The sequence below is a fragment of the Asterias amurensis genome, chromosome 4 (assembly GCF_032118995.1).
Source record: "Asterias amurensis chromosome 4, ASM3211899v1".
Lineage (NCBI taxonomy): Eukaryota > Metazoa > Echinodermata > Asteroidea > Forcipulatida > Asteriidae > Asterias > Asterias amurensis.
Window position 1 is genome coordinate 15,602,609 of NC_092651.1, and position 22,486 is coordinate 15,625,094.

The window sequence follows — 22,486 nt, forward strand, 5'->3', positions numbered from 1 at the left end:
CTGTTCAGAAAGTGTCCAATGGCTTTAAGGCCGATTACTTCCAGAGTTTTTTTCATGTTGCAAACTTATTCAATTTCTTTCACATCCTTGATTCAAATGGAATGGTTTTTTTTCAGTTTCTTGTCAAACAGGCGTCAGCTGTTTGAGACCTGTGTTTTATTTCTGTTTTGGCCAATTGTAAAGCCGACGTAATCCCTTTAATACTTACTTAAGCCACGGGAAATTCCACAGTTTCAGGGGAAGAGGTAAAAATATATACGGATCATTCAAAGAGATTTGGAAGGAATTGACTTGAAAAGGCGAGAAGGTGCATGTAAAGGCTGTCGCATCAGAATGCTCTATTCTTAAAAACAACAGACATGTATGCTTCATTTTTGAAATGGCAAGGGCACCAAGGCATTTTCTCCTTGGTAAAGGGCACCCTATGAGGAGATTGTAAATTTCTACTGGAGCATTTCAAGGCACAAAGGCATTGACCGGGGGCATGGAGGCAATCGCCTTCGTTGCCTCCTTGAAGTATCAGGTCTACATTTGACACTGTACAGAATAGCTCATTGTAGCGCCATCTTAGAAGTACACTGCAATGCTCTCTTGGAAACTGAGTACAGTTACAAGAATAAACCAAGCTTCCAAGATGGATGCCATGTCGAACTATTTTGGTTAAATCTACGATGTATAAAGCAATGTTGTTGTTGGTGTTTGTCTTGACTCTTTTTAAACAGTCATTGGTTAGTTTTAATGACTGGCCAGTCAGTTATTCAACCCCACACATGACATGTATTTTTAGGGCAATATGTCCTTGCTCCTTTCTTCCAATTCTTGAAACTCCTCTCCTCAGTCTCAGCGAGGGTCTTTGTGTTAGTTAAGCTAATTATCCACAACCCGGTAGTGTGAAGGTTTTATACAAGTTTCCAATTGTCCAGGGATTGTGTTTGGGATATTCACTTTCTGGGAACCCTTGAAAGTGTGGCACTGTGTTTGGCGTGTGAGGTCCACGGGAGTTTGGTCATGGTTTGGTGGAAACGCCATGACCACTGATTAACACCAAATAACCCTTGTGACTTTGGGTATTACTTATTTTCAGACACTAGCACAATGTCCACAGATTTACATTAAACTTACACTGAAGATAATGATGATAGAAAGCTTTCTTCAAAATATTACTTGCTTAAGTGCTGTTGTTTTTGAGAAAAGAGTAAAACAAAATAATTTTTGTCTCAGGAGACAAACATTATTTTAGCATGTACAATGTGTTGTTTACCAGTACTGGTATACATAGCCACTCTCCTGAACACATCGCTCTGTGATTTTCACCTTTTTTTTTTAAAGGCACAAGTCAAGTCTTTGAAGAACAAATTATGGAACTTCCATTTGCTTGTTCAAGTATGGAACAAGCCTGGATCGTTTTTCTGAAAGGGCAAAGGCACCATTGCATTTTCCCCTTGTGAGGAAATTGTAAATTTCTACTTGAGTGTTTTAAGGGCACCAGGGCAATGACCGGGGAGGGGCATCAAGGCAATTGCCTCCGTGAAGCGTCAGGCCTGATGGAACAATTTGTGCATTTAATCATTTTCCGCCGAAGTGAGATACTCTATTATGGGTTTTCTTGGAGGGTAAACAAACTGTCAGTCATCAAGCCATAAATATTGAATATAATTCATGACAATCAGATGTGTGGTGAATATTGGGTTGTCAAATCTCGGCAGTGGGCCTTGAGGTCTAAGATTGATGATACAGCATGTGGTTATTATTTGATGTGGTGGATTAACTATTGCTACAATTCTATTAGGATGCAGTTTATATCATTTACACCCGAATTCCCCCATGCACAGTTATGGAAGGATTAGGCTGATTGGTTATGCATAATCGGTATGGTTGCCCCAACTGATGTACTGGGGACAAACTTAGTTTTGAAACAGACTGGGCTGTTGACAAAAAAATTCTAGGGAGCGACACAAGACTTTTTTTGTGTGAATTAAAAAAAAAGAATTCGTATTTTGGGAATATTAGATGTAGCAGTGCAGAAACACATCTTTGGCTAAAATGTATTGGCAAATAATGTAATAAATCAACAAAATTTATTAACCTTCAACAAACACCCCCCAACCACCATCAGCCATACCCCCCCCCACTCCCCCCCCCCCCCCCCCAAAAAAAAAGACCAAGAAACAACAATTGTACTGCTTCTATTTTTTTTTAATTAATAAGATAAGGTACATTTATTTATAAAACTTGTAAAACTACAGAGTGAGCATTCTTACTGTCTTTGAATCAAGATAAGGTACAGTCTTATCAAACAGTTAAAGCTGTACCACATGATTGGGAAAACAGCATTTTAATGATTCACTCCGTCCTTGAGGTAACTAGTTCAGATGAAAGCTCACATTTGTATACACGTCTGCTTTTCTTCTCTCCCAAACCCTTTAACCCTACATGAAATCTTAGTCAGCTTATTTTGTATGTGAGGCTTTACATGTTTGTCCTTAAATAAAACTTATGGAGACTGAGTGGAGTGGTCGGATAAATTCCGCCCCAGATTCATCAAATTCAAAGTGCTAAGTCATCTGCAGACGTGGAAGCTGATATTGAACATTTAATGTCACAGCGTTTGGAAATGAACGCTTAATTTCCTGTGGTCCCTCCCCAACATTTGCTTTTTATTTATGTAGCACCCGAGCAGTGTTTATTATTAGAAATCCGGCTTGTTCACATAAGAAGGATTCCTTTTTGTTAGTCGGGAGGGAATTGTGCTGGTTTTTTTTATATTATGATTGAACCTGGGACCATGTTGAAGACATCATGATTTCTTGATTCAATACTGCCAAGTTGTGTCTTGTCTGGGTCGAAACTTGAGGTTTTTAGGCTGTGGATGAAATCTGTTGCTGAAATACCAATGCTTCACTACAGTGCTGAGATGGTGCCATGTCTAAGATTAAACTGAGATCTATCGGTCATCTGGGTCACGAGAGAATAGTGAAAACTTATCACAAATTTTGCATTGCATCGATGCCAAAATAAAAATGAATAAAACGCTCACTGAACGATAAACTCCAAACACGAAGTTAGATTATTTATTTCTCATCAAATATGACATTTCAGACAGAAATATTTCAAGGGATGTTTTCAACTATCATCTTCATTAGACCGTGTAAGTTTTATGTAAATCTGTGATCTTCACGATTTTTGTTTCTTACCAATTCTGTAACATTCCTTTAAAGCCATTGGACACTTTCGGTAAACAGTTTTGTCCAAAGGCCCACACTTCGTGTATCACAACTTATATATAAAATAACAAACCTGTGAAAATTTCGGCTCAATCGGTCATCGGAGTCGGGAGAAAATAATGGGAAAACCCACCCTTGTTTCCGCACTTTTCGCCGTGTAATGACATGTGTTCAAAATAAATCCGAAATTCTCGACAACGACAATTGATAATTGTTTCAATGTTTTCTAAAAAAGTAAAGCATTTCATGGAACAATATTTCAAGAGAAGTCTTTCACCATTACCTTCTGTAAACCCTGTAAGTTATTTGTAAATCTGAACTTTTTTCTTTTTTTCTGTTCTGAAAGTGTATAATGGCTTTTAAGTATTTCTATTGCCATCCGAAACTCATCACGGAGTGAGGGTTCTGGTCTACATCAATTGAACATTTTCAGAACATTGCCGATGTAAAGGGTGCCACCAAAGGAAGTGTCCCGCCCCCAAAGGTGCCCCGTTCTGCCCTGGAACTTATAGATTAGGTCAAAGAGAGTCCCCAAGTATGGGTTTTGTTGCCAAGCAGACTTCCTCCCATGGGTCATAACAAAAGGCATTAACCTCCAACCACACCAGCAGACCAATGTCACAGATTACCAGTATGGGGCCATTCCCCCCATTATTAATGATATCAAACTAGGTATGAAGAAACTGTGTAGTCTAGGGAACAACCAAAGAGTTCCGGCCTCCCCCCCCCCCCCTCCCCTCTTTCTTTATCTACAGCTCAGATTTAAAGCAAAGTTAACTCCTGTTATAAATGGCTTCCTGTGAAATCTCCAGACTGCATGTTGTGCTTCTCTGCATGACCTTCCTGAAACCTAAGTGAAATCTTTGAGAGCTCCAGACCCCTTGTGTAACAGTTCCTTTCACTCCATTGTAAAGTGTCATTCTCCCTTGAGATGACATGTACTATCTCTATTTATGTTTCCACTCAAGCATATAAGAAGATACAAATCGAATTGGAGCCTTTACTAGTAGAAGAAAAACTGTAGCGTTCTCAGCTGGTGAAAGTTAGCGCAATTGGAGTTTTAGAGATAGTTGTTTTGGGGATAATGGTTATGACGAAATGTTTTCTTTGTTTCCCACAGGATATCAAACTTCATATCATGCAGACTCTGTTGGAGACGGAACAGTTCTACGTGTACTCGCTGGAAACCCTTGTCAATGTGAGTTTTTTAAAACAAATTTCTTTCTGTTTCCTCTTTTAATTGTGTGCTTCTGTGTGTGTGTCTGGTTTTGTTGTTGTTAGAGCGATAACAACGTACAATCCAGCTTTCACAGAACTTGAGTATTTTAATTAATGTTAAATTTGAATGGGCTATCAGTAGGGGTTGGTGTTTGGTGTGGGTGTATACAAAAACACATTAACAAAATTAATTTTGTTAGGTGCTGCAGGGATGGCATTGGGCACTTGGAAAACATTTGTTTGTTTATTTCTTTTATTTTGGGGAGTTTTGATTTTTCAAGAAAAAACACACATTTGTTGGGTGCATGAGAAAATGTGTTGTGTGCATGAGAAAACAAAATATGAATTAGGCCTTGCACTTATGCCCAGCGTGCCAAACTCAAATAATAAAAACAAAATTACAAGAGGACTTCAAATTCTTATATCCAGTCTTTTGGCGCTTCATATTTAAAGTGGCTTTTAGCGGTGTTTGGGGCATGAACACAAATGCTAGCTAAATAAATATGAAGAATTTTGACAATTAACAATTTTTTTAAGGATGTAGATAAGATGAGTTTTTGCAAGCAAATGTTGTGATAACTTTCTAGAAGCTGTAGCAAATGCAAACAAATAGTTAATGGCCAGACATTTCGACTCAAGCAAACAATTTAGGTTATAACACCCACAAACTTTCCCCTTGTATTTGCATCCTCTCGTTGCATCCTCTCGTTGCTAAGAATCAAATCTTTTCCAGGCCGCAGTGTCCCATTCTCTTCAAGACGGTATAATCTGATTGAGTTTGTCAACCATATGAAACCAAGCTAATTATTTGCAATAAGAATCATAACAGTCCGGCCAAAGCAACCGTCTTACTTGATCGTTTGATCCAAGTTTATAAGTTGCTACTCAACAAGGGAGACTCTTGAGCCAATGTATTTGCAGCGGCATGACCGAGTACCGGGCCATTAATGTCAGGAGCCTTCAGCTTGCTTGGTAACCGCCACTGTTGGGTATTTATTTTTCTGCAGTTTAGAATTGCCATCCTCAAAATATTTCAAGATTTTTTTTTCAAGGAAACCCTGTTTTGAATCAATTTAGAAGAAGAAAAAAATCACTATTGAATAGCACTGCGACAATGGCAATTTCGGAGTGCATAAAAAAATCGCTTAGAATTGCAATCCTCAAAAATGTTCCAGATTTGGATTTCCTTTTTTGAACCAACTTAGAAAACAAATTTCACTATTGAAAAGCACTACGACAGTGGCAATTTCAGAGTGCAGACAAAAAAATTGCCCTCTCAAAAAAAATGTTCCATATTTTTCTTTTAAGGATTCCCTTTTTTGAATTGATTTAGAATAAAAAAAATCACAAATTTGAAAAGTTCTACGACAGTGGCAGTTTCAGAGTGCAGAAAAAAAAATCTTTTTTTTTAAGGATTCCTTTTTTGAATATGATTTAGAAAACAAAATTACACCAATGAAATGCATAACGACACAGTCAATTTCAGGGTGCAGAAAAAAAATTGGTACATGATGTACCTGGGGTTGTGTTTTTTCAGGTTGTTCAAACAGGGGTCATTTGTCAGAGGGGTCTTACATGTGACATGTGGGGCTTATGGATTGGGATTGAGGGGATCAAGAGGGCATTATGGCCAATTGCTGGACCTGGGGGATGTAGTTATAGAGGCTTAGGGTCAAGGGAAATTTTTTAGTAGGTCTCTATTGTAGTAGCCAGTAGGCGCATTGGAGGTGTTGGTTGTTCAGAGATTTGATTTGATTCATTTTGTTGGGGGGGGGGGGGCTGGATGGAGGTCAAATTTAGCTTGGGTTGTGACTCTGGAGATGTTTCAGTCCGAGTAAGTAAATGTACGGTGTAAACCTTCTCAGTGTTTTCCCCCCAAGTTGAATTGAAATGTTTACATGCTTTATTTAGGATTGAACACCGAAATTCACCAATAAGTGCATTGGGTGCATTACACAAAACAGGAAACCTGACGACCAAACGACTGGGACTCAAAGCTACAGTCTGTTGAAAAGAAACACCGGAGCTTGTGCCCAGTGCTCTGATCCACCCCACCAACAGACCACTTTATCACAGAGTCATTTGTAGTCACAGAACACTTTTGAAATAGACTGATCCATTAAGCTCTGCCCCATTGCGCACTGACCAATCACAGCCCATTGCGCAACCAAAAGTCTGACAAAATAAGGTCCGACATGCGTGTGCTTGGCACGCGCAGCAGAGTTGTGCAGAATGGCATTGGAAAGGCTCACGTGTTCTTGTTCACACGTGCGCCGTGGGCGGAGCCTAATGGATCGGTCTATTGTTGCAGCTGGTTACTTTTGCCAAGTTCCCAGTAGACACTTTGATTAAATTAAGTACCGCGTTTTTTTTCTATAGAATGAACAAATTCAATTCAATAGGGACACATAGTAAACTGACCTCCCTGTCAACTTACGCCGACCGTGATGTAAAACCAACAGGCCGAAAGAGTACATGGAAGACTCCCGCCACGGTAACTTATAAGACCCGCTAAAAAGTCAATTGGGAACAGCTCCGCGCTGTAAACCTATCGCAACCACGCTGTAAAACGCGAAAATTCAGCGCGCCCAAACTATGTCAAAGGCACGTCATATCCTGCATAGGTCAAATGTGATTGCAAGTTCGAACTGTGAATTAACTGATGCGGAATTTTAGTCCAGGTGAGAACGCATGGTAGAATTACACAACAGCCAGTCAGTTAACTTTCCACATTGCAGCGGAAGAATATATCAATGGGAACAAGGCTTTTAAGCCTTAAAAGTCTCTGTCTGATTAACTTATCTATCCCATGTCATCGCTACAAAAAAACAGTAAACTAAATGCAACCAAAGTTACTCAATCTCTAGTAGACGGGATTAGTCAACACTTATTATTATAGAAGTAAACTAATTCCAAACTCAACAGTTTCATTCCCTCATTTCAACCCACCCCCCTCATAATTTTGTATAAATATGTTCAATAAAGTGTTGGATGGGAGCCAAAGAGCCGAGACTATCTGATAAAGATAACCCTTAGACCCCAATCCGTGTTTGCATAACCGCTGTTGACCCGCCCACGATAATCTTGAAACATCCTCTAACACCCTCCAAAGTTAAATAGTGGAAATTTGAATAATAAAAAGAAAAACTGTTTTGGCACTGTGTCAACAATTTTTATGAAGATTAATTCGGCCCCAGTGGTAACAAGAATTCTCTCAGTAGATGGGGCTGTTTTTTTTAATAGACCCTATTATGAAATACGAAGTGGTCAGTCTTCCTGGTATTAGGCCAGATAAAATAAATACCAGTTGATCGTCTCCTCCCTCATCCTTTTTTTGAGGCTGCATCCTTTTTTTCTTTTTCTTTTTCTTTTAAAGAAATGTTTTCGGTGTACTATTGATTTAACTTACGAATCTTTTGAGAACTAGTAACATAAAGTAAGTGGTGACTTTAAACTTAAGAATTGTCGGCCATTTCAAATAACAATGCTTGACGGGCACCTTTGAAAGAAGAAGGAAAACAAACTAAAAATCTCATCTTCTTTTTGGAAAAACGCGGACAACTAACTGGTATTATTTTTTACTTGGCCTTATGTGACCTGAGATAGGGTTTTCGGGAAGAGACGAAAAGCCTGGAGCTAAGAGTTGTTCTGGCATTCTTTGAAAGGAATGGCTTGAGAGTTTGTTTTAAGTGATCTCAAGTATGGTATACAATATGTCATTATCGGTGTGATCTTTACGGGAAGTTTTTTATGGGAATATTTAATGGCTTTTTTAAATATATATGGTTTGCAGTAACACCCAGGCCTGGAATTACATGCAGGCCACAGGCCTCCCTTGCCCCGGTCTTTGCCTTGGTGCCCCTTCAAAAGTTTCCCATTGAATTTTTTAGATTTTCCAATGGGTGCCCTTTGCAAAATGAAAATGGCCTTTCCCTTTCAAAAGATGAAATCCCAGGACTGAACGCCATGGGTGTATCTACTCTACTTGCCAGGTAGATGCTGTTCTTTAGAGAACTTTCTTGCTATATATTCTACTACCACGGGAAATTTTTGGAATTCGGGAGACTTCGTTCGGAAAAGAACTGTCATGTTTTTTACCTACTACCTGGGCGGAAGGTAGAAATTTGGCTGGGACAACTGTAGTTTTTTTGGGGGGCTGAGCAGGTAACGGAGGAGGAACAGTCATATTTAGAATCCTGCTTTGCTGCAGAGATTTTAAATTGATTGTTATTACTATTTGGATCAAGTGTCGATATATGTTGCATTTAATGTCAACAATTGCATTGTGCGTTCAAAGTCTAGAATGGATTTGATGAGGTCACTACTATTAATGGGACTGTTTTAATGGCCACTCGAAGAGCGCCCTCGTTCAGTTTGTGCTACTTAAATATTCTCTTGCCTGAAGATCTGACATCACACTTTGAGGCTTTTGAATCAAGTCTAGGACAATCCCCATCCATAATCACCTTTCACCTACATTCATAATGCTGCCAACCGAATGTGCAGCTGCCAAAACGTCACCTCGGACCAATCAAAACACAGATATAGACAGCTTATGTCACTGCACGTTTAGCCAATGAAATGAGTGTATCCAATGAAATCACTGGTTCCGAAAAGCAAGTACCTGTCTTTATATCCTTGCGGATAAAGACAGGGTACCAGTCTAGGTATTTTGTGACAGTTATTGCCACAAGATAGGGGCAGTTTACCAATATGTCTGGCCTGGAAGTATTCTTTTTAAAAAGAACAAGGCATCAATTTTTCTTTAAGAAACAATATGCAAATTTTAATATGCAAAGCTTAATATGCAAAGCTTTTGGCAAGCTTTCTTTGTAAAATCCTTTTCAAAATTAACGTGAATGTTTATTTTTGAATGATGTTTTTGAAGTTGACCAGCTTGTTGAAGAAACAATAACTCATTCCAAATACTCTGTATCGATTGTTTAGTTTTGTAGGTGAACACTAAACATTGGAAACCTATGTACCCTGTTCACAAGCGCTCATTCATATAAAGATTTCACCTTCGAAATGTCATCACATGGTGACAATAAAACGACGGTCGACTTTTTTCCTTCCATTTTATCAAGGAGCTTTCTGACGCATGATGTGAAAGAAAAAGCCTGTGGGTCAGATGATGATTTGTCTGAATTCGGTCCTGCAGCCGTGAGACCCTGTCCAATCAGTCTGTTCACTTGATAATTGAGGGTTAAGAAAACATGGCCGCCCCTCGTCTTAGCGAGAGCATCTTCTTCATCGTGGCTTGTGGATTCACCAATTTTGTTGGGCTGTTGGATTCATTAAAGTCATGTCGGATAAATGGGCAATGTGCTGCAGCCTCATAAGTCATTGACCAAATAGATGTGTTTTTCTAATCTAAAGGCAGGATACGCGAGCCCTAAGGCATGTAAGGCTAGGACGAATGCGTGATTATTTTCTGTTCTCCCCCAACGCCATGCTACCAACCATCTTGGTAAAACGGCCTGCAATAGATTGCAAGGTGTGCTTTCCCTGTGGGTTTTCAGTATGACGTTGTGGTTCAGCTTGGGCCATGAATGCTTGAGTTGCTACCATTCACATTTAGTACATTGTAGACTGAAACAGCTTAAAGGAAGGATACATTGAGAAATGTCAGCTCCAGAACCCAAGTGCCTATTTTATTAATGACTTCCCAGTGCACTTCATATATTTCATTTCAGTGATGTGCTCAAGCAGACTTAAAGCCCGGTTCATACTTCCTGAAAATGAGAATGCGAGTTTTGGCGTCACAAACTATTTCGCAATGAATTTTTCGGAAGAGTTGAGATGTGATGAGCCCATGTGAAACGTTCGTAGCAAAAATAGCCCTGTGACGAAAGTGACGTCAAATTTTGCAACGCATTCGCAGGAAGTATGAACCGGGCTTGAGTTGCTTTCATATTCTCTGTTCAACAATGGAAGTTTCAACTTGCCTCATTTCAAACACTTCCTGAAAGGATGTTCGGCGCTCGCAGCCATACGCCTGTTGGCGCGCATGCCACAGAGGTGCTAATAATTCATAACACAATCAATACATACTGGTGCTCAATATAAATCTTATAAGTTGTACAATGTACACGGCTCGAATTACACGCAGGCTATGGAGGCCATGGCTTTCAATGCCCCTGATCTTGGCCTTGGTGCCCCTTCAAAGTTTTCCATCGTATTTAAACAAAATAAAATTAAGTCAAAATCGCTACCAGAAATCTATCCCATTTCGTCAATGGTGAAAGGGTTATTATAACAAGGGTGGCATGGTTGGCTTGTGCGTAAAGCCCTCACCTCTCACCAAGGTGACCCCGCTTTGATTCCCGGCCGGACATATGTGAGTTGAGTTGTGCGTTGGTTCTCTGCTGTGCCACGAGGGTTTTCTAGACCATCCGGTTTTCCTCCCTCAGGAAAAAATCAAACAGTTTTGATCTTGGCTGTGCTCCGTGGTTGATGTGGCTGGCAGCTGAATGCGCCCTCGCATGCCTGCTTCTTGAACACGTTGTAGCTGCGTCCTTCGCAATTCAGCTCTAGCTGCGAGTAAGGACGATTAGCCCCCCAAATTATTATTATTATTATAACGTTATTCTAAGCCTACAATACTTCTATAGATATCAAACTTCATAGGCAAGGAATGATGTGTTTTTTTAAGATTTTCCAATGGACGCGCCCTTTGCAAAATAAAAAAAGGCCTTGCTCTTTCAAAGATGAAATTCCAGGCCTGAATGTAGAAATTACTAAACACACCAGTACAATGTACTCAATCTTAATTCACATTGGGGATTAATTAAAGTTGTTTGCTCTCGATGTGTACACAGATATTACAGAGTGAACACAGAGATTGCACTTTCTGCCTTTGTCCCTAATTTGATTTAAACCGCACACTGTGTTCAAAAGTTTGTTAAAAAGGTGTTCTTAAGTGCTATTCACCTGACAGCAATTTAACTGGGGTCCCATGCTTAATTTTAGCATGGTTGTAAAATGTAGCAATGTTTGACAAGATTTTGCAAGAAAATTGGACGGTAGAAAAAATTGTTTGTCTTTTCACACGAGGTACATTTTGTAAAATTTTACAACCGTGCTACAATTTAGCAAGGGACCCTTGCTAATTTGCTCTCGTGTGAAAAGGGGCTTTAGGAAGTCGTACAGAGGGTAATTGTGAACTGCGATTCATGCATGTGACAAATGACATTAGTAGTGTAATCAAAACAGTATTGCTGTTACACGCTGATTACTAACGCTGGTTGCTGCCATGAGTAGAGGTTTGTCCTGTCAGTCATCAATCCCCTGGTATTCTGGGAGCAAGAAAATCCTGCTAGATTTCCCCAGGGATTTTCTTCCCACGAACCCCCTGGTGGATATTTTTTTTAGGTGAGGTTTACAACGGACGGACGGACGACGATCGAGATCGAGATGAAAGTTTGAACAAAATTGAGTGACTTCTTGGGGCTTTTCTGCACACGTGTACTTTTAAAGGGGGTTCGGTTTTGTAGATCAATTTGTTTTTGGCCATGACATAAATCCCTACTCACTGTGAGTGAAGATGTAACATGTACATGTATGTAATATAGTTTACCTGTAGAAGTTTCAGCTTCATTAGTCCTCAAGTTTTGGAAGAAGACAAAAAATGTGAGACTATATAGCTCGTCATATAAGGAAATACTTCAGCGTCAGGGAATTATGTTTTAAAGCCATTGGACACTTTCTGAACAGAACAAAAATTAAAAGTTCACAGACTTACAAATAACTTACAGGGTTTACAGAAGGTAATGGTGAAAGACTTCCCTTGAAATATTATTCCATGAAATGCTTTACTTTTTGAGAAAATATTAAATCAGTTATCAATTCACGATATTGAGAATAACAGATTTATTTTAAGGGTGGGTTTTCCCGTTATTTTCTCCCGACTCCGATGACCTATTGAGCCTAAATTTTCACAGGTTTGTTATTTTATGTTGTGATTCACGAAGTGTGGGCCTTTGGACAATACTGTTTACCGATGTTGTGCGATTGCTTTAACCTAAAACTCCTTTGAGAGCCCAAAACCATTAAGGAGCACTTCTTTATGATATCGATAAATAGTTGTGATATTAATAAATTAAATTTAGAAACATTTGCCCCTGCAAGGTTTTTAAATAAGGGCTTCTCTCCGTCCAAACCCAAATCAGATTATGCATTTCACTGCTAGAAATGTTCATAAATTGTGAATAAATTCTTTAATTGGGAAGTCACATTGATTCGGTCAAGATGCTATATTTAGCGTACTGATGTTATTATGCTGAAGGTGGCCGCAAGGGGTTTCTGTCTGCTCCTGTGTAACCTAAGTCTGAATTTAAAAATAAAAAAAATAAAAATAAAAAACCATGTCTGCTGCCACTGCCTTAGGTGGTAACACACTTTTTAGCATACACAGTAAAACATAAGGTTGTTATACCCTTCAAGGGAGCTATTTGTTTTTTTTTTTTTTTTTTTTTTGCGAAGCTTTCGTTGATTGTATTTTATGCAAATAAAGATAAGGTACAACATGTAGGATGTTGGCAAAACTGCTGCTACAGTTATGCCTTATTTTTTTGTTTTAATCAAGCATTGAGTAACCAGGGCTGGGAATGTATCTTATGCTTACAGGCAGTGTCCTCATTTCAAAGTCAAAGTCAATGGGGAAATGATCATTGGTCCCCCCTCCCTCAAAAAAATAAATAAAATAAAATAAATCTCGCAAATTGTCGTGTAGTTATTCATTGCACTATGTACGTGTGAATTGACTGCAAATCTTTGTGTGAAATGCATGCGAGGTCAAAGGTGCATTTTGCAGCATCCAGTAAGGCTGGTATCTGGCATTATTCACGAGTGCGTCGTTCAGGGTTGTAGCCACCGTGGGGATGCTGGGCGGGCCTGCCCAGAGAACCAACAAATTTTGCCCAGCAATCTGACCAAAATACACTTTGCTGCCCAGCACAGAATTCCCCATATTGCGCTTCAACAATGATGGCGCCATATCTAACATGTCTTAAATATGAAGAATTTTGTTGAACCACTCACCCTTAAATTGGACTTAGAGCCCATCACTAAATTTAGTCTAGCTGCAACACCGTGACGTTAGACTTTCAGGCTAGCCCGAACTAAAGGGCCAGTCACACTGCAGCCTGATGTTAATGAAAACGATAACGATCACGTTAACAATGCATGCCCTCGATCGCGATAATGAAAACGATAACAATCACGCTAACAATGCACGCCCTTGATTGGTTGAATAAGCGTCTGTGTTTTATGTGCGGAGCAATTTAACCAATAGAAAGCGCTCTCTTTGCGTCGTGGTCGTTATCGCTTTCGTTATCGATGCAGCGTGACTGGCCCTTAAACCCTTATGAAGTATTTTTATAATAACTCTTTATCCTCAATTTCCTCCTTCTATTTCTCTTTCCCTCTTAGGGCTACATGAGGAAGCTGAAGAGCCCGGAGTACGCTCATCTGTGCGGTGATCCTGGAACGGTTGACGTCATGTTCTACAAACTCCCAGAGATACTCAACACTCATGAGAACTTTCTTCAACAGCTCAAGATGCGCATCAACCACTGGCACGACACACAGAAGATTGGTGACATCATCAGTGCATCGGTAAGGTCATGAGGTCGAAGGTCATTTCATGTATACACAGTTAGGCCAAGTCTTAAACAGAGTTGAGGCAAGACTCCACTTAGATCAGAGCTATGGGCCCATTTTTGCTTAAGCAGAAAACATCGCTTAAGAATTGTCTGCTGAGCAGAAATGAGCAGGATACCGTCACAAATTGTACATGTGACATGCTAGTTTGGCTGGTAACCTTGTTCTGGTGAGCAAACTTTTGTTGTGCTTAGCTCTTTTTTGCTTAAGCAGCTCTATAAAATTGGGGCCTGATTATAGACCCATTGCACGACGCCCAGCACACTTACCCGCACCTACATGTATCCTGTCTGTCATTTTGGGAGTCTAAATCATGCACAAATTTCACAAAAAATTTTACTTTCAAAATGATGCGCATTGTTTGGAGGTGCGATCCGCGTTGCACAATGGTGTCTATAGAAACCAATAGACCTCCATTGCATAATGCAAAATGCTACAGGTGTACACAATTTTTTGTTAGGAAAACTACTTTAGTCATTTCCAAAAAACCTACAGCACCTCAGCAAGTAATATTTTAATTAATAGAAGCTTTCTACCATCATTATCATTTAACCTTGCAAGTTTAATGTTAATCTGTGGACGCTTGTGTTTTGTGTCGTACAAAAAGTACCCAAACCCTTTAAGCCTCATATTCTACGGCCTGCTGGATTTTGTTTAAAGGCAGTGGACACTATTGGTAATTACTCAAAATAATTATCATCATAAAACCTTTCCAATGATTACGAGTAATGGGAAAAGGTTGATGGTATAAAACATTGTGAGAAACCGCTCCCTCTGAAGTGACGTAGTTTTCGAGAAAGAAGTTATTTTCCACGAATTTGATTTCGAGACCTCAAGTTTAAAATTTGAGGTCTCGAAATCAAGAATCAGAAAGCACACAACTTCGTGTGACAAGGGTGTTTTTTTCTTTCATTTATATCTCGCAACCGACACAACCGATTGAGCTGAAATTTTCACAGGTTTGATATTTTATGCATATGTTGAGATGCACCAACTGTGAAGACTAGTCTTTGACAGTTACCAATAGTGTCCACTGTCTTTAAAAGATGGTACGGATTGGAGCGTCTTGTTTATCAACATCGCTGTTACCTTGCGGGTGCCTGCCTTAGCTGGAACCCTGTCATCAATCATTATGGCATCCTCTAATCCATTCTTCAATTCTAAATTTAAACTTGACTCTTCTCTGAACCTAAATGGTGTTGAGGGAGGAAGGGGACGATCTTCAGGGTACATGTACCTCTTGGGTTTTTGTTTTAAAGGCACTGGACACTATCGGTAATTACTCAAAATATCTGTTAGCGTAAAAAAATTAGTAGGTAATTAGCAACGGAGAGCTGTTGATAGTATAAAACATTGTGAGAAACGGCTCCCTCTGAAGTAACATAGTTTTTGAGAAAGAGGTAATTTCTCACTCATCTGTTAAAATATTTGTTGGGCATTGAAAGCACACAAATTTGTGCAACAGGGCTGTTTCTTCTTTTATTATTCTCTTGTAACTTCGATGACCAGGTGAGTCTTTTACAATTACCAAAGGTGTCCAGTGCCTTTTAAAGGGTGTATGTATTTTTTGTAGGACAAAAAACACAACGTCCACAGATTTACACTAAACTTACACAGTTTGAAGATAATGATAGTAGAAAGCTTCCCTGAAAATATTACGTGCTGAGGTGCTGTATTTTTTGGGAAATGAGTAAAACAATGTCATGAAAATAATTTTCGTCTCATGAGATGAAAATTATTTTAAGCATTAACAAACGTATTTTCATGACATTGTTTTACTCATTTCTCAAAAACTGCAGCACCTCAGTAAGTAAGATTTGAAGGGAAGCTTTCCACTATCATTATCTTCAAACCCTGTAAGTTTAATGTAAATCTATGGACATTTTGAAAAAGTACCCAAATCCTTTAATGTTATTTGTTTGGTAATCACTTTTAAAATTCATGGCAATAAAAACTTGTTGGGTTAGAAGCACAGCAGCTTTTGATAGTATGCTTTTTGAGATTCATTTCATTTTGAAGTAATCGGGTCATCAAAAAAGATATAATTTGTTTATGCCCCCAAATTTGAATATGAGAAGTGTTACTGTCAGTAACATCTCTCAGATTGTGTATTCCAACTACAGATTACTCTTCATGCACGGACATATCCCTCCAGATTTTTGTTCCTACTTCCAAATTTTCTTGAAACAGGAGTCCTTAAGAATAAAGAAGAAGTTTTGATTGTTCACTTTCAAACGAAGAGAAAGAAACACACATTGCTTTGGAATGTAAATGGAACATTTAGCAGCTAATTGCCCTCAAACAGCCGAGATTGAGTGAGATAGATTGTTAGAGTGTTCAGCAAATAGCCAGAGAACCAGGGCCTGATTCCACCAGAATGTCCTGTGTAAATGTTCCCTTTTAATCTGAATTTGTTGAACCCTAAACACACCTGCATAGCTAATCACAACTCGGTATTGCTTTTCCAGCTAGCAGCGCTTTCCACGGTTGCTTGGAAACGGTATCTAAGCCTTTATTTCCCCACCTCTGATATCAGTAAAGAATCTAATAATGCTGTGATGATAGTTTCCTATGTTTATGACGGCTTTCTTGTCACAGTTAGCTGTTAGTTAGTTTGTTAAACAACACTGGTAATAGGAATGACTTGTGATTTTATTCACTTTGAAGACCTCAAGAATTTAGCATTCAAATAAAACAAAATGGACACCCTTAAACAAGTATTGTTACATGAGCAGAGGGTTAGCATCGGGGCCTAATTTCATGTCTCTGCTTACTGCTGAATTCTGCGCTTAGTTACCATCACCATTTCAGCTATGTAAATGAAGAATGCCTAGCACACTAGCAAAGGTTCCCTGCTAACCTGTGAAATACGCTTCCGTAAGCACCAAATTCCCTGCTTCCGTAAGCACGGATTCTTTGCTTATGGTAAGCATGCGTAGCCATGACTTCGGCCCAGCTCAAGTTTATAAGAGGAAATCCATCTAAGCTATTGTTCCGTTGATAATATTTATGTTATGATAAGGTGTAAATTTTAAAACAAAGTAATTAAAGTTGTGTCAGAATAACTGTACTCTTTCAATAAATCTGTCAAAGAGCGGTAATAAATTAGACAATATAAGTTTGTTTTGTTTATCACTGTAGAAGTAAACAATTGATCTTAAGTAGAGTGTTTTAATGTTGGCTAACTGGTATCTTTTATTTAAAATCCTTCCTCTGGAGGGGGGGGGGGGGGGGGGCTGGACGGGGTTGTAAAAGTAGGTCATTAGGGTATCACTGCTGGTTAATATATAATGAGCGAACTGTGGCCAAACCCAGCATGATGAGCCCAGTTACCAACAATCCATGGGTACCAACCAGTCAGTTGGACCATGGGAGGTAGTTGGTTAGACTAGAAGTGCTCTAGACTTGTTTTGTCAATAGTGATTTGGGGCCATTTTTGATTTTGTTTTTGGACTTGCGTTAGACACATCCTAGCGCTTTGCAATCTTTGGAAAATGGGGCTCTATAAATGCCAGCTTATTATTATTTTTTATTAGGCCAAATCCTCCCTTTTTTATATAAATGAAAACAAAAGGATACTTTTTAATGTTCTCAGACATGTTTTTTTTTCAAATTTATTTTAATTTTATTTACTATAATAATAGCCCATCAGGTTGTCTTTAAAAATGCATAATTTGTGAACAAGGTTTCCAAAGGATATTTTTTGCGGGTTGTATCTTGAATTCAAAGTAACTCAATCAAAGAATCCCAAATCCAATGCTCTAACGTTTTTAGATTTATGTAGCTGCACCATCCCTGTATTTAACTTAATTTGTGCTTGTATTTGTATAGTCCTACTTTAGCTAGACACCGAGTGCAAATAATTCTTCAATTATTGGATAATCATCAATCTTTTGTCCACGGTTTTTTCATTCCAGATGGCAAAGCAGCCTGTACTTGACACATACACTGCCTTCACCAATAACTTCAATCGTGCCAAAGAATTAATCAGCAAAGCCTCCGCCAAGCCAGCTTTCTACAAGTTTCTTGAGGTAAATATATCATTGCATAGTGCCGGGCTGAAGACGATTCTCATTAATTATTTCCCTTCTCTGAAATGTCTCTGAAGTGTCTCTGGAAGTGCAGCCACATAGTTCAGTCACATTAAACAGAAAGCTGCTTCCTTCATTCTCAATGGATTGAAGATTTGAAGAACCATCCAATTATTAATCAGAAGTTCCTGAGGGTTTCTCTAAACGTCCAGTACACATGAGAAGAATTTATATTAGGAAAGGTCTCATCTGCGGTAGTTTGCACAAAAGATCATCCCAAAATGAAAGTATGTCCTTTTTTAAGATATCAGACTTGCAGGGTTTGTGTTTCTGCAATGTCGTGTAGGATTTTCAAGTTTGCAAGGTGGGAGTAGAATCGGGTAAGGTTTTGCAGTTGCACCATACACCTTTTTGCAAATACCCAATGCGCAAGCGCTTACTGTTGAATGAGGTGCATGCTGGTCTAGGTAGCGATCAAACTTGATCGGTAATAGTTAGACCAGCTAGCACCTTATCCTAACTGGTATTTGTGACAAAGTCTATGTGTAAATCTCTTTTGAGTAATGAGCGCCCTCGAGGGATCTGAGTGGCCATCGTGAAGCACAACATCGTTCCTCAAGACAAAGGCTTCCACATCAGTGACCTTTGACATCCACTTTGACTTTGGAAAGTGGACAGTTTGTGTTTTCTTCCAAGTTTCTTTGAACCTTAATAAAAGGTTTTTATCTTAAAGTGCAAACAATAGTTCAGTCTTAGCCGATGCCTGCGTTAGCCATTGATGGGGTGGGGGGGGGCGGTTTCTTTCCAAGTGTTTCAAGTAATTTGATTGATTAGCATGCTGAAGTACACTAACATCTTCATCTTCAGAAGTAACATGTGTGAATGTATTTGCCGTAATGAGCGCTGTACTTTTCCAACTGTTCATCTTCGCTTTCGAACTGTTCATCTTCCATTTGCTGGATTGTTTTTTTTTCTTTTTTCCCTGCTCTTGTTAAAAAATTAATTTCAAGAAGGATTGTCACAACAAGTTGTTGTTCAGAGGTGTTTTATTTGAAAGGTCATTGAAAGTTTGAAGTGAAGAAAACAAAAACATGAACAACTTGTATGGAACTTAGCGTCTTCATCAAATGTAAAGAACAAAATGAACAAGGAATATAAAAGAAAACTGTGTAGAGACATTAGACTTATCAGACTCAAAGCCAACATTTGAACATAAGTTTTTTAAAAGTTAAAGATGAGATGAGGTATTACAGCAGCTGTGTCTAGTCTGGTCATTGTGGCGTGTCATGGCGTAGCAGTTAAGAGCACTGGTGTTTGATTAGCAGAGTGTGGGTTTGAGTTCCGGTCGTCACAATTGTGTCCTTAAGCAAGACACTTAACCGTGATTGCTTTGTAAAAGTTGGGGAAGTAGTGCTTTCTGCTCTACCAGCCAGGCTTCTGATGGAAGATACCCAAGCCTACATCTATATGGACTGTACAGGGAGTAACCCTGTTTTAGCCCCAGGAGTAGGTGGAAACAGCCACCGGAAAAAAAATTGATTGTAGCCCACACTTTGAAGTTGCCTTCCGGCCTTCAGGACTTGCATAAAAAATAAATAAAAAAATAAAAAAATAAGTTTACTGGCTGGACACTAAAAACACTGGCCTTAGGCCTGTTTCCAGTGTTAATTATGAGCCCTGGGGTCGATTTCACAAAGAGTTAGGACTAGTCCTAACTTAGGACTTGTCCTAGGACATATACAAATTGCATGGATAGTACTAAGTTAGGACAAGTCACTGGTCCTAACTCGAGATAAGACTAGTCCTAACTCTTTCTGAAATCCACCCCTTGTATTTAGAAATTCTCATTTTGCGTATTCAAGAATACAGTGAAAGAGTATGGGCCAGATAAAGGTTGACCAAGTGAGCTCAAGAAGATTTTCGGATTTTTGAATAATTATATGCAACTTTTTATTTTGATGTTGCAGGAGAGAACTAAGGAGCACAAGGAGAGATTGAATCTAGACGACCTCATCATTCAACCTATTCAGAGAATTCCAAGATATGAACTACTCCTCAAAGTAAGATCAGAGTTTAAAACATATTTTTGATACAATAGATGGATTGCAATAGGCGTAATCAGGTGCCATATTTGATGAATTGTGCACGCGTGAAGGGCTACCATTGGGCCGGGCCCCCACTGCAGCCGGCCGAGAGCCCCGCAGCCCTCCTTGGCCGTACTTTAATAACGGACCGGGTCTTCACGAAACGCTCATGGGGGACGGAACGCCGCTGGCCCCCACGAGCCACCTCTCCGACGAGTGCCTCCGACTCTGCACTTTGCCGTGCACCCAGAACGCCGTCTTTCCACCAAGTTGATGAGTGCACTTTTCCATTGGTCAATGATGTGTATTGCAACCCATCTTTTGTTGATACCATTCTCTTGCTTCTATGTGTGCAGGTCAAAGATACTCAGAATATGGCCTGGTTAATACTTCCTGCGAATGCAAATGCAAAGCGATTTTTTAACATCACATAGCTGTTTTCCTAGAGTATCTTCCCAAGGAGTTGAGCACATTTCAACCTATGCGAATAATTTGTTGCAAATTTGTGACGTCAAAATTTCGTATTGCATTTCGCATTCGCAGGAAATTTGAACCAGGCTCAAGGCTGACATCTGGATAAAGCCATAGGTCTATTGTGTTGTGTAATGGACATACAAAGAACCCAGTCACGCTTATCGCTAAGATAGTCGGTGTGCCCGATGCGAGTTAACAATTAAAAGGAAAATGTGATCTTTCTTTTGAATTCTTTGATAAAAAGAACTAATAATAATACTAAAAATTTGCTGTACAGAGTCAATAGATTGCAATATATTTTGAGAAGTGTAAAATAAATTGGCATCAGCTTGTGGTTGAGATCTCGAACCTAGGTGATAAGAACTGATATGTCCTTGATGTTGAGATGTCAAAAACCTCTTCACTTGGTCTTTAATTGAATCTCACTTCATGTCTTATCAAACAATAGTTTCACTCCCCTCTTTTAATACTTTGCCTAGGCATCGCATGGTAGGGTATCATTATATATTTGGTTTGCGGTAACACCAATATACACATGGTCATCCCGCAGTACCGCAAACCAAGTACATAGGGTAGATTAAAAAATGTATTCAGAAATACTTGCGCCAGGTCGTTGGTTCGAATCCCACTCTAGTCAATTTATTGTTCAACCCTAAAAATCAGAAATACTTGGGACAGTTTATCCACTCTGATTGGCTGAGAGGAGACTGGGTAACCATGTTTAAACTTCGCTTGGCCCCAGCGGCCAGTCTATCCAGAACCGCTTGGAATGAGCTAATCAGCTTGCACAGATTCTTGTTCAGGAAGTACGTCATGCGTGCAATGTGAGTGTGATGCATGATGGGACTGAGCAGCGCCTTGCCTTTACAATGAGCGTGCATAATACGTTTGCCAATCCCAGGGCCTTTGGTTAAGGCAAGGCGCTGGGGACGAGCGAATGTTTAACCATGTGACACATCCTGACCTTCTTGAGTTAAAAGAGGGCGCTATGTAAAATGTGTCATTTAGTGTTTATACTCATAGGCCTGAATGTATGTCAATTTTGGTATTTTTCAGATTTTTTAAAGGATTTTTTTTCAAATGCTTGGATTGTGCATCTTTAAGCACTTTATTTGCCCCAACAAAGTACATTCATATGGTCTGCCCACACACTATTCATTTATGTAGGCCACACAAAATGTCAAGATTTTGCAATTTGCATTCTTTGACAAAAACCTTGGAAGATTTCAGAGAGGGAAAAAAAAGGTCATCTGCCAGAACGATTTTGTGTTTATCAGATGGAATAGTAGGAGGACTATAGAGTGCATCACTTCCACAAAGATAATCAACTCTTTTTTACTACGGACTTAAATCCACGTTCCCGCTCATGATTTATATTCCTCCAATATGAAGCAATCACCGGTAATCTGCTGGAGAGGTCTGTTAATGTGCATCATCTTATTACATGAAGGCAATGAACTCTCGGTGAACCAGTGAACGTCAGACGTGCTTGATTTTAAACCGCGGTCAAAGCTCCTTTGGTTGCATAATCTGAAACATTTAGATTTTCATGTACATGTTTTGGAGTTTATATTTTCCTGTCTATTTCTCACTTTGGGTGAGATATACATGTGTACGCAGGGCCAGTATGCTTGGTTTTTTAAAGAACAAGGGCACCAAGGCATTTTCTCCTTGGTAAACTAAAGGGCACCCAATAAGATCAATGTAAATTTCTACTGGAGCATTTAAAGGGCACCAAGGCAATGACCAGGGGGCATGGAGACAGTCGCCTTCATTGCCTCCATGAAGTATC

At 39.3% G+C, this 22,486-nt stretch overlaps 1 protein-coding gene across 1 annotated transcript in view; it reads left to right on the plus strand.

Annotated features, from left to right (window-relative positions):
* LOC139935759 (uncharacterized) overlaps positions 1 to 22,486 on the plus strand; it is a 140,816-nt gene that overhangs the window by 83,483 nt on the left and 34,847 nt on the right. The window contains exons 2-5 of the mRNA XM_071930324.1: positions 4,345 to 4,422; positions 13,875 to 14,060; positions 18,023 to 18,136; positions 20,104 to 20,196. Coding sequence (XP_071786425.1) covers positions 4,345 to 4,422; positions 13,875 to 14,060; positions 18,023 to 18,136; positions 20,104 to 20,196 — 471 coding nt within the window. The remainder of the gene's footprint in view (positions 1 to 4,344; positions 4,423 to 13,874; positions 14,061 to 18,022; positions 18,137 to 20,103; positions 20,197 to 22,486) is intronic.